General features: G+C 40.4%; 2 protein-coding genes across 3 annotated transcripts in view; both read left to right on the top strand.

The window, feature by feature from the left end:
* actn2b (actinin, alpha 2b) overlaps window positions 1–11,160 on the top strand; it is an 80,360-nt gene extending 69,200 nt beyond the window's left edge. For both annotated transcript variants that reach the window (XM_061930192.2, XM_061930265.1), the window contains 7 exons: window positions 4,910–5,092; window positions 5,156–5,290; window positions 7,870–8,049; window positions 8,291–8,437; window positions 8,526–8,591; window positions 10,628–10,786; window positions 10,851–11,160. In XM_061930192.2, coding sequence (XP_061786176.1) covers window positions 4,910–5,092; window positions 5,156–5,290; window positions 7,870–8,049; window positions 8,291–8,437; window positions 8,526–8,591; window positions 10,628–10,786; window positions 10,851–11,009 — 1,029 coding nt within the window. In that variant the 3' untranslated portion in view covers window positions 11,010–11,160. The remainder of the gene's footprint in view (window positions 1–4,909; window positions 5,093–5,155; window positions 5,291–7,869; window positions 8,050–8,290; window positions 8,438–8,525; window positions 8,592–10,627; window positions 10,787–10,850) is intronic.
* A 1,034-nt stretch (window positions 11,161–12,194) lies between these two features.
* Window positions 12,195–13,494, top strand: part of LOC133577041 (ryanodine receptor 2-like) — a 194,230-nt gene continuing 192,930 nt past the window's right edge. Inside the window, exon 1 of the mRNA XM_061930583.2 lies at window positions 12,195–12,320. Coding sequence (XP_061786567.1) covers window positions 12,282–12,320 — 39 coding nt within the window. The 5' untranslated portion in view covers window positions 12,195–12,281. The remainder of the gene's footprint in view (window positions 12,321–13,494) is intronic.

Raw genomic sequence — 13,494 nt, 5'->3', positions numbered from 1 at the left:
CTTACGTGTAACTTACAAATGACAATATATTTATTTATTTAAGTGTGTATCAAACTGGTAGCCCTTCGCATTAATCAGTACCCAAGAAGTAGTTTTTGGTTTCAAAAAGGTTGGTGACCCCTGTACTAGGGCATCAAATCAGTGTCAGTTGAGTCGGTCCATAGGTTGCCTGTAGGGATTTTTAATGTCCAGCAGATGTCAGTATTTAGTGACACAGTATCGACACAGTATCAATACAGTTTTGCAATGTGTCGAAACGCTTCATGACGCCTCATCAACCCATCACTAGTCTACAGCATACAGCTAGTAGTCCACAGCATACAGCTAGTAGTCCACAGCATACATCTAGTAGTCCACAGCATACAGCTAGTAGTCCACAGCATACGGCTAGTTAGTCTACAGCATACATCTAGTAGTCCACAGCATACAGCTAGTTAGTCCACAGCATACAGCTAGTAGTCCACAGCTTACAGCTAGTAGTCCACAGCATACATCTAGTAGTCCACAGCATACATCTAGTAGTCCACAGCATACAGCTAGTAGTCTACAGCATACAGCTAGTAGTCTACAGCATACAGCATACAGCTAGTAGTCTACAGCATACATCTAGTAGTCTACAGCATACAGCTAGTAGTCCACAGCATACAGCTAGTAGTCTACAGCATACAGCTAGTAGTCCACAGCATACAGCTAGTAGTCTACAGCATACAGATAGTAGTCCACAGCATACAGCTAGTAGTCTACAGCATACAGCTAGTAGTCTACAGCATACAGCTTACAGCTAGTAGTCCACAGCATACAGCTAGTATTCCACAGCATACATCTAGTAGTCCACAGCATGCAGCTAGTAGTCCACAGCTTACAGTGACAGGTAGTAATACTCCAGCACTGACTGCAGGGCGAGGCAGGTATAAATAGCAGCCGGCTGATTGACAGCAGGTGTGTCCAGGTGCCAATCAGCCACAGCTGAGGGGAAACAGCGCTCAGGGAGACAAGCAGGAAACTGAACCAAAATAAGAGCGCTGACAGGAAATAAAACAAACACAGAGGAAGAATGAAAACATAACTAAACTGTCAGTGAGAAGCCTGACATAATTGACAGTTGAGTTAAGAAAGACATGATTTATTATTCATTTATTGATACATTACCTTCAATTATTTGAATGTAAATGTATATTTGATTAGTTTTTAGGAGTGCCTTCTTTTGCAGTAACTGCTATTTATTTTAGGCTGACCTAAACCTTGATGACAATCTTAGTGAGTAACACATGCTTTCAAATCATTTGACAAGTTGTAACTGTAAGTAGGTTGGATATCATTATTCAATACATTTCCTTTTTAGATATCTGCAGTTTTCTAATACATATGTTTTGGCTCTGTTCATCAATAATTGCTTATTGGACTGACATTTTTAATACTTTTTCTTTGGTAATTGGCGAAAAGATGGAACCTAATCCTCTAGCGGACTATTTGGGGTAGTCCCTCTGTCATCTTCTCCTAGCAAATCCTAAAAGGACTTGGTAGCATTCACTACTTTGTTGGCTAGGAGACTCATTGTGCTAAATTGGAAGGCAACAGCGCCTCCTTGCCACACCCACTGGATTAAAGATGGTATTTCTTTTTTCAAACTGGAGAAGATCAGGCTGACATTGAATGGTTGTTCTGTGAAGTTTTAGGAAGTATGAGGTGGTTTCCTAAAAAAAGAGGCTGAGCTCCAATGTAAAACCTCGATTGAAAGGTAGGTAATTGATGAGCCTTTTGTCTGCTTTTGTGTATTGCTGCACCGTGTTGGGGACATTCAGAAGTGCAGTGGTCTGTGGCTTCATGTCAATATTTGACTTATTGATTGATTTCATTTGATTCTATGTTGATTGTTTGGCGGCGTTTTGTTGTATGATTGTTTATTGAATATGTCCAAAGAACTCCAATAACAAATGTTAAAAAAAAACATCCTGATTAGAGACGGTTATCTGGAGCACCCCCAAAATCGAATCACTTGTTCCTTATCCCATTTCTGACATTTTGTAAAAGTTTCTTCATAATCCGCCCATAAGTTTTTAAGCTGTGTTGCTAACTAACAAATAGACAAACCCCAACTAATTGAAGAAATAAATACAATTGGCAAGTCCATGCGTGTTTGTAAGTCGCTTCCAACCAGGCTGCAAGAGAGTTCACTCTTTGCATCGGTGGAGACACACACACACACACACACACACACACACACACACACACACACACACACACACACACACACACACACACACTTAATAGAAATGATCTTAATCAATTTCAGACATTTCTTGAAAATTCATCAAACTTGGCGCAGAACCTTTTGACTTGTTATTATGCTAACTAATGAACACATCAACTTGTCAGTTAGAATAACTCTGACATATTATACAATGTACAGACAGGAGTGTCCATTGTAAGGCTGAAATGACACGTCGACGTAGTCGACGTCATCGGTTACGTAAATACGTAACCGATGACGTATTTACGTTTTTGTGCGTCGGCGCGTCGCATATTTACGTCACACTACTGCCATGGCGGAGCGCAAAGCAGACGATGCGAGCGAGGGGAAAAAAGCACGCCAAAAGTCGTCAAAAGTGTGGGAGTATTTCAATAAACGGCCTAATAATGTTGTTGTATGCACACTGTGTCGAGCGGAAATGGCCTATCATAGCAGCACAACGGCTATGAACGAACATTTGAAAAGAAAACCCCCGACAGCGTTCTTGCCATCACCATCAACAAGTCAATCGTCCGCGTGCGTATACGTTGTCATTATTACACAAAAACATGAATGTGTCATTTGTATCTGCATTGTAAATTCATAAACTAAAGCACCGTTTCGCTCTGAGAGGCGCGTTTGGCGTGCCTGTTCAGTGTTTACAAAGACGCGCTCCTCTTTAACGCTGTGGAGAGGCGGCGGCGGCGAGCGAGCGGCGAGGCGGGGCGCGCCGGGAGTGACGCCGCAATCGTGCCCAGGTGCGCGATCCGCGCAGTTGGAAGAGAAAAGACTTTGTGTAAAATGAAAAGATTGTAAACCTGGCAAAGCCGTCTGGCGTTCAGTCTGTCGGTCCTGAAAGAACCCCACGGCACAAGACGTGTCACAAACGCTAACGTTAATTAGTTGTGCAAATACCTTTTACAACATTAACAGTTACATATACTATGTACAAACCAACAATTAACTTTCACTTTAATCATACTATCATTGTTGTGTTATTAAGCAAAATAAGCAATACTTTTACTTTTGTTGAAATGTTTACACTGTACACTTTTTTGTATTGGATGTTTAGCTTTATTTTTGCACATTTTAGCAAATAAGCAATACTTTTACTTTTGTTGAAATGTTTACACTTGTTACAGAATATTTCCGTTTTGCACTTTTTTGTATTGGATGTTTATCTTTATTTTTGCACATTTTAAAGCAAAATAAGCAATACTTTTACTTTTGAAATGCTTATACTATTCCAGAATATTAAGATTTGCCCTGGATGTTTACTTTTATATTTGCACATTAAAAAGCAAATAAGCTACTTTTAATTTTGTTAAATGTTAAAAGTTTTAAATGTTTACATTGTTACAGAATATTTTGTCATGTTGTTGTCAATGTTGACTGAGTGGCCATACTTTTTTTTTTGTAAATAAAAGCCATGCCTTTTGAAAAAACTGGCCTACATTTATTTTTTCCTCTTCATTTTAAATAAAAAAAAAAATCGGTAAAAGGAAAAATAATCTATAGATTAATCGAAAAAAATAATCTATAGATTAACCGATTAATCGAAAAAATAATCTATAGATTAATCGATAGAAAAATAATCGTTAGCTGCAGCCCTAGTCCATTGACATGTTTTGTCATGACTTGGTCTTGGGTGTTTGCTTTTCCGGGATGCAACGGAAAGTTGGCACGGGTGAGACGGGAATGAAGGTACATGATTTATTTATTATATCAAAAAAAAGTGCAAACGAAAAGCGCGCACAGTGGCGGAGAATAAACTATGAAACCAAAAGACTATAGCAAAAAAGTACAAACGAAAAACACGCACAATGGCGGAGAACAAACTATGAAACCAAAAAGACTATAAACATGGAACAAAAACTTACTTGGCTTGGACAAAAATAGTTGCATGAAGAATGGACATGGAAAGAAGTATCAGGCATGGACAGAGCATAAATGTGGTGAGGTCGTCAGAACGACAAACTGAAAAGAATGAACTTAAATACTATGGACATGATTAACGAAAACAGGTGCGTGACTCAAAACGTGAAACAGGTGCGTGACGTGGCAGGTGAAAACTAATGGTTGCTATGGTGACAAACAAGAGTGCACAATGAGTCCAAACGTGGAACAGGTGAAACTAATGGGGTAATCATGGAAACAAGACAAGGGAGTGAAAAGACAGAAACTAAAGAGTCCTATAACTAAACAAAACATGACTTAAAACAAAACATGATTACACAGACATGACATGTTTGTCTATTGAACAGACTTACAACCACTCCAATCTAGACCAAGTAAAGACATCTCAACTTTGTGTTTACCAGTTCTTAGGTTAGTGCACTTTCAAATATTTTGTAACATCATTTTAAATGTTGTCTTCCTGTGTAATGTTGTGATGCAGCCCATAATGAATAAGAAGCATGATAGGATGAATATGCCATAACCCAATGAGAAGAAGTCCACAGAGCTTTGGACACCATTGTTCTAAGAGGCCGAGTTGGCCAATTGTGTGATTGAAACCATCCCCGCCTCTGTGTTAGCATCTGATCTAAAAGTGACGTCACGACCTGAGCATCCACATTATTATTATCCATCAGTTGCTGTTTATTTTGAAAGAGCACTCACACCCAGAAAAAGACACAGCAAGAGTTGACATTTTCTCCTTCCTTGCTTCCCCCTCAGAGTCTAATTGCGGCTCACGAGCAGTTCAAAGCCACTCTCCCAGAGGCGGATGCTGAGCGACAGGCCATCTTGGGAATCCACAATGAGGTGCAGAAAATCTCCCAGAGCTATGGGATCAGGGCTAACATTATCAACCCCTACAGCACCCTCACCACTGACGAGCTCCTCAGCAAATGGGAGAAGGTAGTCCAAGTCAAAGTCTGCTCAGTTGCCCGTGTGCGTGATGTTGGTCAACACTGTGTTTAGGTCAAGAAGTTGGTTCCTCAGAGGGACAGTGCCTTGCAGGAAGAGATGGCACGCCAGCATTCCCATGAAAGGTTGAGGCGGCAGTTTGCTGCGCAGGCTAACCTCATTGGACCCTGGATCCAGACCAGGATGGAGGTGAGCCACACATTCAGACCCTTATGGCCATCTCACATTTCATACTGTCCAGCAGGCACCAGACGTATACAGGTAAAAGCCAGTAAATTAGAATATTTTGAAAAACTTGATTTATTTCAGTAATTGCATTCAAAAGGTGTAACTTGTACATTATATTTATTCATTGCACACAGACTGATGCATTCAAATGTTTATTTCATTTAATTTTGATGATTTGAAGTGGCAACAAATGAAAATCCAAAATTCCGTGTGTCACAAAATTAGAATATTGTGTAAGGGTTAAATTTTGAAGACACCTGGTGCCACAAACTAATCAGCTGATTAACTCAAAACACCTGCAAAGGGCTTTAAATGGTCTCTCAGTCCAGTTCTGAAGCCTACACAAACATGGGGAAGACTTCAGATTTGACAGCTGTCCAAAAGGCAACCATCGACACATTGCACAAGGAGGGAAAGACACAAAAGGTTATTGCTGAAGAGGCTGGCTGTTCTCAGAGCTCTGTGTCCAAACACATTAATGGAGAGGCAAAGGGAAGGAAAAACTGTGGTCAGAAAAAGTGTACGAGCGATAGGGATCACCGCGCCCTGGTCAAGATTGTGAAAAAAAAAAACATTCAAAAATGTGGGGGAGATTCAGAAGGAGTGGACAGCTGCTGGAGTCAGTGCTTCAAGATCCACCACCAAGAGACGCTTGAAAGACATGGGTTTCAACTGCCGCATACCTCATGTCAAGCCACTGTTGACCAAGAAACGGCGCACAAAGCGTCTCACCTGGGCTAAGGAAAAAAAGAGCTGGACTGCTGCTGAGTGGTCCAAAGTCATGTTTTCTGACGAAAGCAAATTTTGCATTTCCTTTGGAAATCGAGGTCCCAGAGTCTGGAGGAAGACAGGAGAGGCACAGGATCCACGTTGCCTGAAGTCTAGTGTAAAGTTTCCACCATCAGTGATGGTTTGGGGTGCCATGTCATCTGCTGGTGTCGGTCCACTCTGTTTCCTGAGATCCAGGGTCAACGCAGCCGTCTACCAGCAAGTTTTAGAGCACTTCATGCTTCCTGCTGCTGACCTGCTCTATGGAGATGGAGATTTGAAGTTCCAACAGGACTTGGCGCCTGCACACAGCGCAAAATCTACCCGTGCCTGGTTTACGGACCATGGTATTTCTGTTCTAAATTGGCCCGCCAACTCCCCTGACCTTAGCCCCATAGAAAATCTGTGGGGTATTGTGAAAAGGAAGATGCAGAATGCCAGAGCCAAAAACGCAGAAGAGTTGAAGGCCACTATCAGAGCAACCTGGGCTCTCATAACACCTGAGCAGTGCCAGAAACTCATCGACTCCATGCCACGCCGCATTAACGCAGTAATTGAGGCAAAAGGAGCTCCAACCAAGTATTGAGTATTGTACATGCTCATATTTTTCATTTTCATACTTTTCAGTTGGCCAACATTTCTAAAAATCCCTTTTTTGTATTAGCCTTAAGTAATATTCTAATTTTGTGACACACGGAATTTTGGATTTTCATTTGTTGCCACTTCAAATCATCAAAATTAAATGAAATAAACATTTGAATGCATCAGTCTGTGTGCAATGAATAAATATAATGTACAAGTTACACCTTTTGAATGCAATTACTGAAATAAATCAAGTTTTTCAAAATATTCTAATTTACTGGCTTTTACCTGTATGTCCTTTAAAACTGACTGGGAAACAACCTTGCAAAATGCTTGTATTTGTAAAGTGAGACAACGTAGCTGTCTAACCTTGGATCCTGGTTGCTGGTTGGAAAATGACCAAATCAACGTCACAACCTGACATTGAATAAACGTCGTCAGAAAGCACGTTGTTTTTTAATGTAGAATAGTGGTTGGGAAATGACCGCATTTCAGAATCAGAAGTACTTTATTAACCCTGGAGGGGAAATGAAGAATTTCAATGGTCAAATCAACAAAACAAATGATTTCCAAAGCAGGAACCCAGCTCATGAAAAACTATATTTGTTGTTATTGTCATTGTAATTGGGCCAAAATATTTATATTAGAAAATAATCTCATGGAAATAAAACATTGAACTTGTTATTTAGTCAGGTTTGGGACAGGTGTGCAGCAGGTGTGGCCACAGGGCAGGTGCACGTCTGACGTCGCTCACATGTGCTCCTCTCAATGCTCAAGGAATTTTTGCGTTTGCTCACGCAGATGTCAAATTAGAGGGAACATTGTTTGGGGGTATCCATAATACGCCGATAGGGAGAAGTTTTTATTTACACGATGGGTCGGGTGTGTCTTGGCCTCCGCCCAACCCCTGAGGCCGACTCACCGAACCACTAGGGTTCCATGGCTCTAAAGCAGTGGTTCTCAAAAGGTTGTATTTAACAAGTATATTTCATATTGTTGGCCACTGTCGCATTGCACACACTTTGACCAGTCACACTGTGTTTGAATGTTTCATGAAGTGATTCTAGATGGAGCCTGTGTACCACTGCTCTAAATAGAAATGTGAGCCGTCTCTTGATCCAAAGTGAAGCCCAGCCCCAAAAGAAAGAGTTTTTGATTGACCCTCTTTCTCTTACGACGCTGGCAAACAGGAAATCGGACGCTGCGCCCTGGAGATAGGGGGCACTCTGGAGGACCAGATGACCAAACTGAAGCAGTGCGAGCACGTCATCGTGGCTTACAAGCCCAACATGGACAAGCTGGAGGGAGACCACCAGCTCATCCAGGAGTCGCTGGTGTTTGACAACAAGCACACCAACTACACCATGGAGGTACACTTGGAAATATGTCTAGATGAGTGTGACATTGTCTCACACTCATAGCAATATGCTATGAGTAGCCACCTAGTGACAGAACATGGTATTATATTTTCTGGGTGGAAGGAAACCAGCGTCTTTTTAAGGTGTGGAAGTGTAGTTTGTTGGAGTGGCCCATTATTGGAGAAGGGCATCTACTGGAGCCGAGGCCAGTATTTGAGTAGTTACTGTAAATACCTGCTTATTTTCTGTGCAGCACATCCGCGTGGGCTGGGAGCTGCTCCTCACCACCGTCGCCCGCACCATCAACGAGATCGAAACCCACATCCTGACCCGTGACGCCAAAGGCATCAGTCAGCAGCAGATGAAGGAATTCCGATCTTCCTTCAACCACTTCGATCGGGTGCGAAGCTCTTTCCAACATGTGGATGTTTCAGTTTCATGCCACGGAAATAGTCTACTTTAAGGAAAACCTTGTCCTCCAACTACAGAAAAAGAACGGAGCCATGGAGACGGATGACTTCCGAGCCTGCCTCATCTCCATGGGCTATGATCTGGTAATGTGCTTTCAATGTTGAAGAAGAAATAGTCCTCTCTAGTGATGGGTTGATGAGGCGTCATGAAGCGTTTCGACACATTGCAAAACTGTATTGATACTGTGTCGATACTGTGTCACTAAATACTGACATCTGCTGGACATTAAAAATCCCTACAGGCAACCTATGGACCGACTCAACTGACACTGATTTGATGCCCTAGTACAGGGGTCACCAACCTTTTTGAAACCAAAAACTACTTCTTGGGTACTGATTAATGCGAAGGGCTACCAGTTTGATACACACTTAAATAAATAAATATATTGTCATTTGTAAGTTGCACGTAAGTGTGATTTAAACAAGAATAGCTAAATAAATACATTTATATATATAAAAAAATGGGTATTTCTGTCTGTCATTCCGTCGTACATTTGTTTTCCTTTTACAGAAGGTTTTTTGTAGAGAATAAATGATGAAAAAAACACTTAATTGAACGGTTTAAAAGAGGAGAAAACACGGAAAAAAATTAAAATAACATTTTGAAACATAGTTTATCTTCAATTTCGACTCTTTATAATTCAAAATTCAACCGACAAAAAGAAGAGAAAAACTAGCTAATTTGAATCTTTTTGAAAAAATTAAAAAAATAATTTATGGAACATCATTAGTCATTTTTCCTGATTAAGATACATTTTAGAATTTTGGTGACATGTTTTAAATTGGTTAAAATCCAATCTGCACTTTGTTAGAATATTTAACAAATTGGACCAAACTATATTTCTAACAAAGACAAATCAGTATTTCTTCTAGATTTTCCAGAACAAAAATTTTAAAAGAAATTCAAACTACTTTGAAATAAGATTTAAATTTGATTCTACAGATTTTCTAGATTTGCCAGAATAATTTTTTTGAATTTTAATCATAGTAAGTTTGAAGAAATATTTCACAAATATTCTTCGTCGAAAAAGCAGAAGCTAAAATATTTATTATTCTTTACAATAAAAATAAAATAAAATTACTTGAACATTGATTTAAATTGTCAGGAAAGAAGAGGAAGAAATTTAAAAAGTAAAAAGGTATATTTGTTTAAAAATCCTAATATCATTTTTAAGGTTGTATTTTTTCTCTAAAATTGTATTTCTAAAAGTAATAAGAAGCAAAGTCAAAAATAAATGCATTTATTTAAACAAGTGAAGACCCATCCATCCATCCATTTTCTACCGCTTATTCCAAGTGAAGACCAAGTCTTTAAAATATTTTCTTGGATTTTCAAATTCTATTTGAGTTTTGTCTCTTTTAGAATTAAAAATGTGGAGCAAAGCGAGACCAGCTTGCTAGTAAATAAATACAATTTAAAAAAAATAGAGGCAGCTCACTGGTAAGTGCTGCTCTTTGAGCTATTTTTAGAACAGGCCAGCGGGCGACTGATCTGGTCCTTACGGGCTACCTGGTGACCGCGGGCACCGCGTTGGTGACCCCTGCCCTAGTATATACAATAATATAAACCAAGTCATTGTATTTCATTTAGGATTATTTCATATCTTCATTTAAATAAAAATATATTATCTTTTTTAGATACAGTCAATAAATAATGTGAACATGTATCATAACATGGAAATCTAAGAGAACGTGTTGTGGATGATTGTGGACTGGGAATTTAATTTTTTTTACACATTTTTATAAAAAAAAAAAAAAAAAAAGTTTTTCCGACGTATTACATTTTAGACGATTTCTCTTCTTAGTTATTATTTCTCGGGCTGTAGAAAAGAGCCGCTCACAGGGCACAGAGGAGGCGTCAGTGCGACACAGTTCACGTATCGGTCATGTGACCAAAACAGCTCATGATCGGTCACGTGACTTTCTAAAAGCGGTACGCGCACCGACACAGGGTTTTGCTCTATGAGCTGGACGCATGCGCCGATGCATCGGTGTTGCCGGACCCATCACTAGTAGTCATCACTAGTCATCTCCATGGGCTATGATCTGGTAATGTGCTTTCAATGTTGAAGAATAAATAGTCTTCCAAACCCTAGTTTGTCATCTGTTTGCCCATTCAGGGCGAGGTGGAGTTTGCCCGTATAATGATCCTAGTCGACCCCAACGGGACCGGGATCGTCTCCTTCCAGTCTTTCATCGACTTCATGACCAGAGAAACCGCCGATACCGACACGGCGGATCAGGTTGTGGCATCCTTCCGCATCCTGGCTTCTGACAAGGTTGGTGCGAGGATTAATATGCACTTCTTCATAGTTTTGATCCTATCTTCTCTTTGCATCCCAGCCTTACATCCTGGTGGAGGAGCTGAGGAGAGAACTTCCTCCCGAGCAAGCAGAGTATTGCATCATGAGGATGCCGCCATACACCGGCCACGGAGGGCCACCGGGGGCGCTAGACTACACCGCTTTCTCCACCGCCCTTTACGGAGAGAGCGACCTTTAATCCTCGCAGCGTGGTCCCTCCTCCCAGTTGTTGGTGTATGCCGTGCAGGGAAGCTGCCATGAGGGGAGATTCAATTGTGTTGAAATGTGTGTGTGTTGATTTGTGAAAAAGAGGCTGAATAGTTGAAAATGTCATGCATTGTTTGAACCTTTGCAGCGAAGTAAAACAATGACTGACAAATTGCCCCAACTCCAACTAAATATTACCCACTAGTTGGGAAAAGTCATGCATTTTTCCTTTGTCAACTGAAGAGCCGCTGGTATTTGAATAAACATTTGTGCTGATGAAATATCTTTAGCCATGCATGTTACAAGCCTTTTCTTTATGACACTCATTCATCTGACCAATGGCCCTCAACGCAGCTGGAGTGGCCATATGTTACTTTTCATTACAGCCCAAAGTATTTAAGGAGCAAACATGAAATAAATGGTATTAAAATAAAGTCTGTGTGGTTATTGTCCCTGGAGTCGATGATATGACATATATCAAACATTTGACCACAACAGCAAATATGTAAGGCATCATATTGCTCAACAAGAATAATGATGCTGTTCAAATGTAAATGCTACATCCAATTTGACATTAGGGAAGTGCACTCGGTACATTGATTGATTGATTGATTGATTGAAACTTTTATTAGTAGATTGCACAGTACAGTACATATTCCCTACAATTGACCACTAAATGGTAACACCCCAATAAGTTTTTACACTTCTTTAAGTCGGGGTCCACGTTAATCAATTCATGGTAAACCGATGCTTATAAACTTTTTACACAACAACATAGTTATATGGTAATATTTGCTATCATGCTCATGAGTTTACGTTGAATTAACAATTCGTAAAAACCGAGTGTCTACTTTTTCCCAGTTGCAGCGAATGCAGCGTTCTTTCCCGCCAATACAGCAGCCATCATGGCTTCCTTGTCAGCTACGGACTGCTTTGACTCCGCCCCCTTGCAATCTTCCATGGACGCTGTGAAGACACTCCTCACTTTTCCTCCTCTTTCCTTCTTCAAACACCTTCCAGTCCGCTAGGAAGTTACTTTTCCTCCTCTTTCCTTCCAGTCAGCCTGTAAGTTACTTTTCTTCCTCTTTCCTTCCTCAAACACCTTCCAGCCAACTTTGAAGTTACTTTTCTTCCTCTTTCCTTCTTCAAACACCTTCCAGCTTGCTAGGAAGTTACTTTTCCTCCTCTTTCCTTCCTCAAACACCTTCCAGCCCGCATAGGAAGTTACTTTTCCTCCTCTTTCCTTCCAGCCAGCCTGCAAGTCATGTCTGACGGCGATGACCAATTCCACTTTTTACGAATGGTAAGTTAAGGGACAAGCGGTAGGAAATGGATGGAAGTTGTCATTGATAAAAGCTATCATTAGCATAGCCTAATATGAAATAGAAGATAGCTAACATGTGTAAATTGTCATTAGTGCAGTTTGTAAGTAGACTTTAGTGGTAATAGCAGGAGATATTTTCTGTCAACTTGCTAACATTGAAGAGTTTATTTAGTGTCTGATTGGCACTTGTGGGCCACCGTACACCAAGAGGGCAACAAATAGAAACATATCACTTTGTACCATTCAAACAATAAAAGCAGGCTACTTTGCACCTTTTGAAATCAATCTTAATGGCTAAACGAGGTAAGATTCCGTCCAAATGTTTATTTGCTTGATCTGCTCTTGAATGAGATTGTGCTGAACGTCTCAATTTCCCCTCAGGGATCAATAAAGTTCTTCTGATTCTGATATTTTGGATGAAAGGTGGTATTTTTTTCTCTAATGTTCATTTTTAAAGCAAGACTGGTTTTGATTGAAAATGTTTTCAAAGTTATTTAAGGTTTTTGCAGTAGCTTGAGAATATGAACACGGAAAATTGGATTTTCAGTTTCAAGTTAAAATAAGCACGTCTTGCTATTTAATGATCAACATGCAACATTCCTGCATGTGCATACTCCACAAAGCTCACACCACACTTTAATGTTTCCAAATGCCATATCTAAAATGTTTTGTAAGGTCATTTAAAGCAGTGGTGTGACTATTTGGGCACATACCGTATTTTCCGCACCATAAGGCGCCCTGGGTTATAAGCCGCGCCTTCAATGAACGGCATATTTCAAAACTTTGTCCACCTATAAGCCGCCCCGTGTTATAAGCCGCATCTAACTGCGCTAAAGGAATGTCAAAAAAACAGTCGGATAGGTCAGTCAAACTTTAATAATATATTAAAGCCAGCGTGATGTGGGCGCGCATGGAGTCGTATATCAACATGGACAGAGCTGCGTGAAAAAAGCCACCCGGCCTCTTCGCGTAAACTTAAACTTACCTTAACCACTCGCTCATCTTTTCTTCATCCATCCCTTCAGCTTTTATGATGACACCGGCTGGAAAGGTCTCTTTTGGCAAGGTCTTCCTTTTGAATATCACCATGGGTGGAAGTTTCTGGCCATTAGCATGGCAAGCTAGAACCACAGTGAAGGATGACTTCTCATTC

The sequence above is a fragment of the Nerophis lumbriciformis genome, linkage group LG02 (genome assembly GCF_033978685.3).
Source record: "Nerophis lumbriciformis linkage group LG02, RoL_Nlum_v2.1, whole genome shotgun sequence".
NCBI classification, from domain to species: Eukaryota; Metazoa; Chordata; class Actinopteri; order Syngnathiformes; family Syngnathidae; genus Nerophis; species Nerophis lumbriciformis.
The sequence above is the reverse complement of the archived record's forward strand: the minus strand, read 5'-3'. Positions and strand labels throughout refer to the sequence as shown.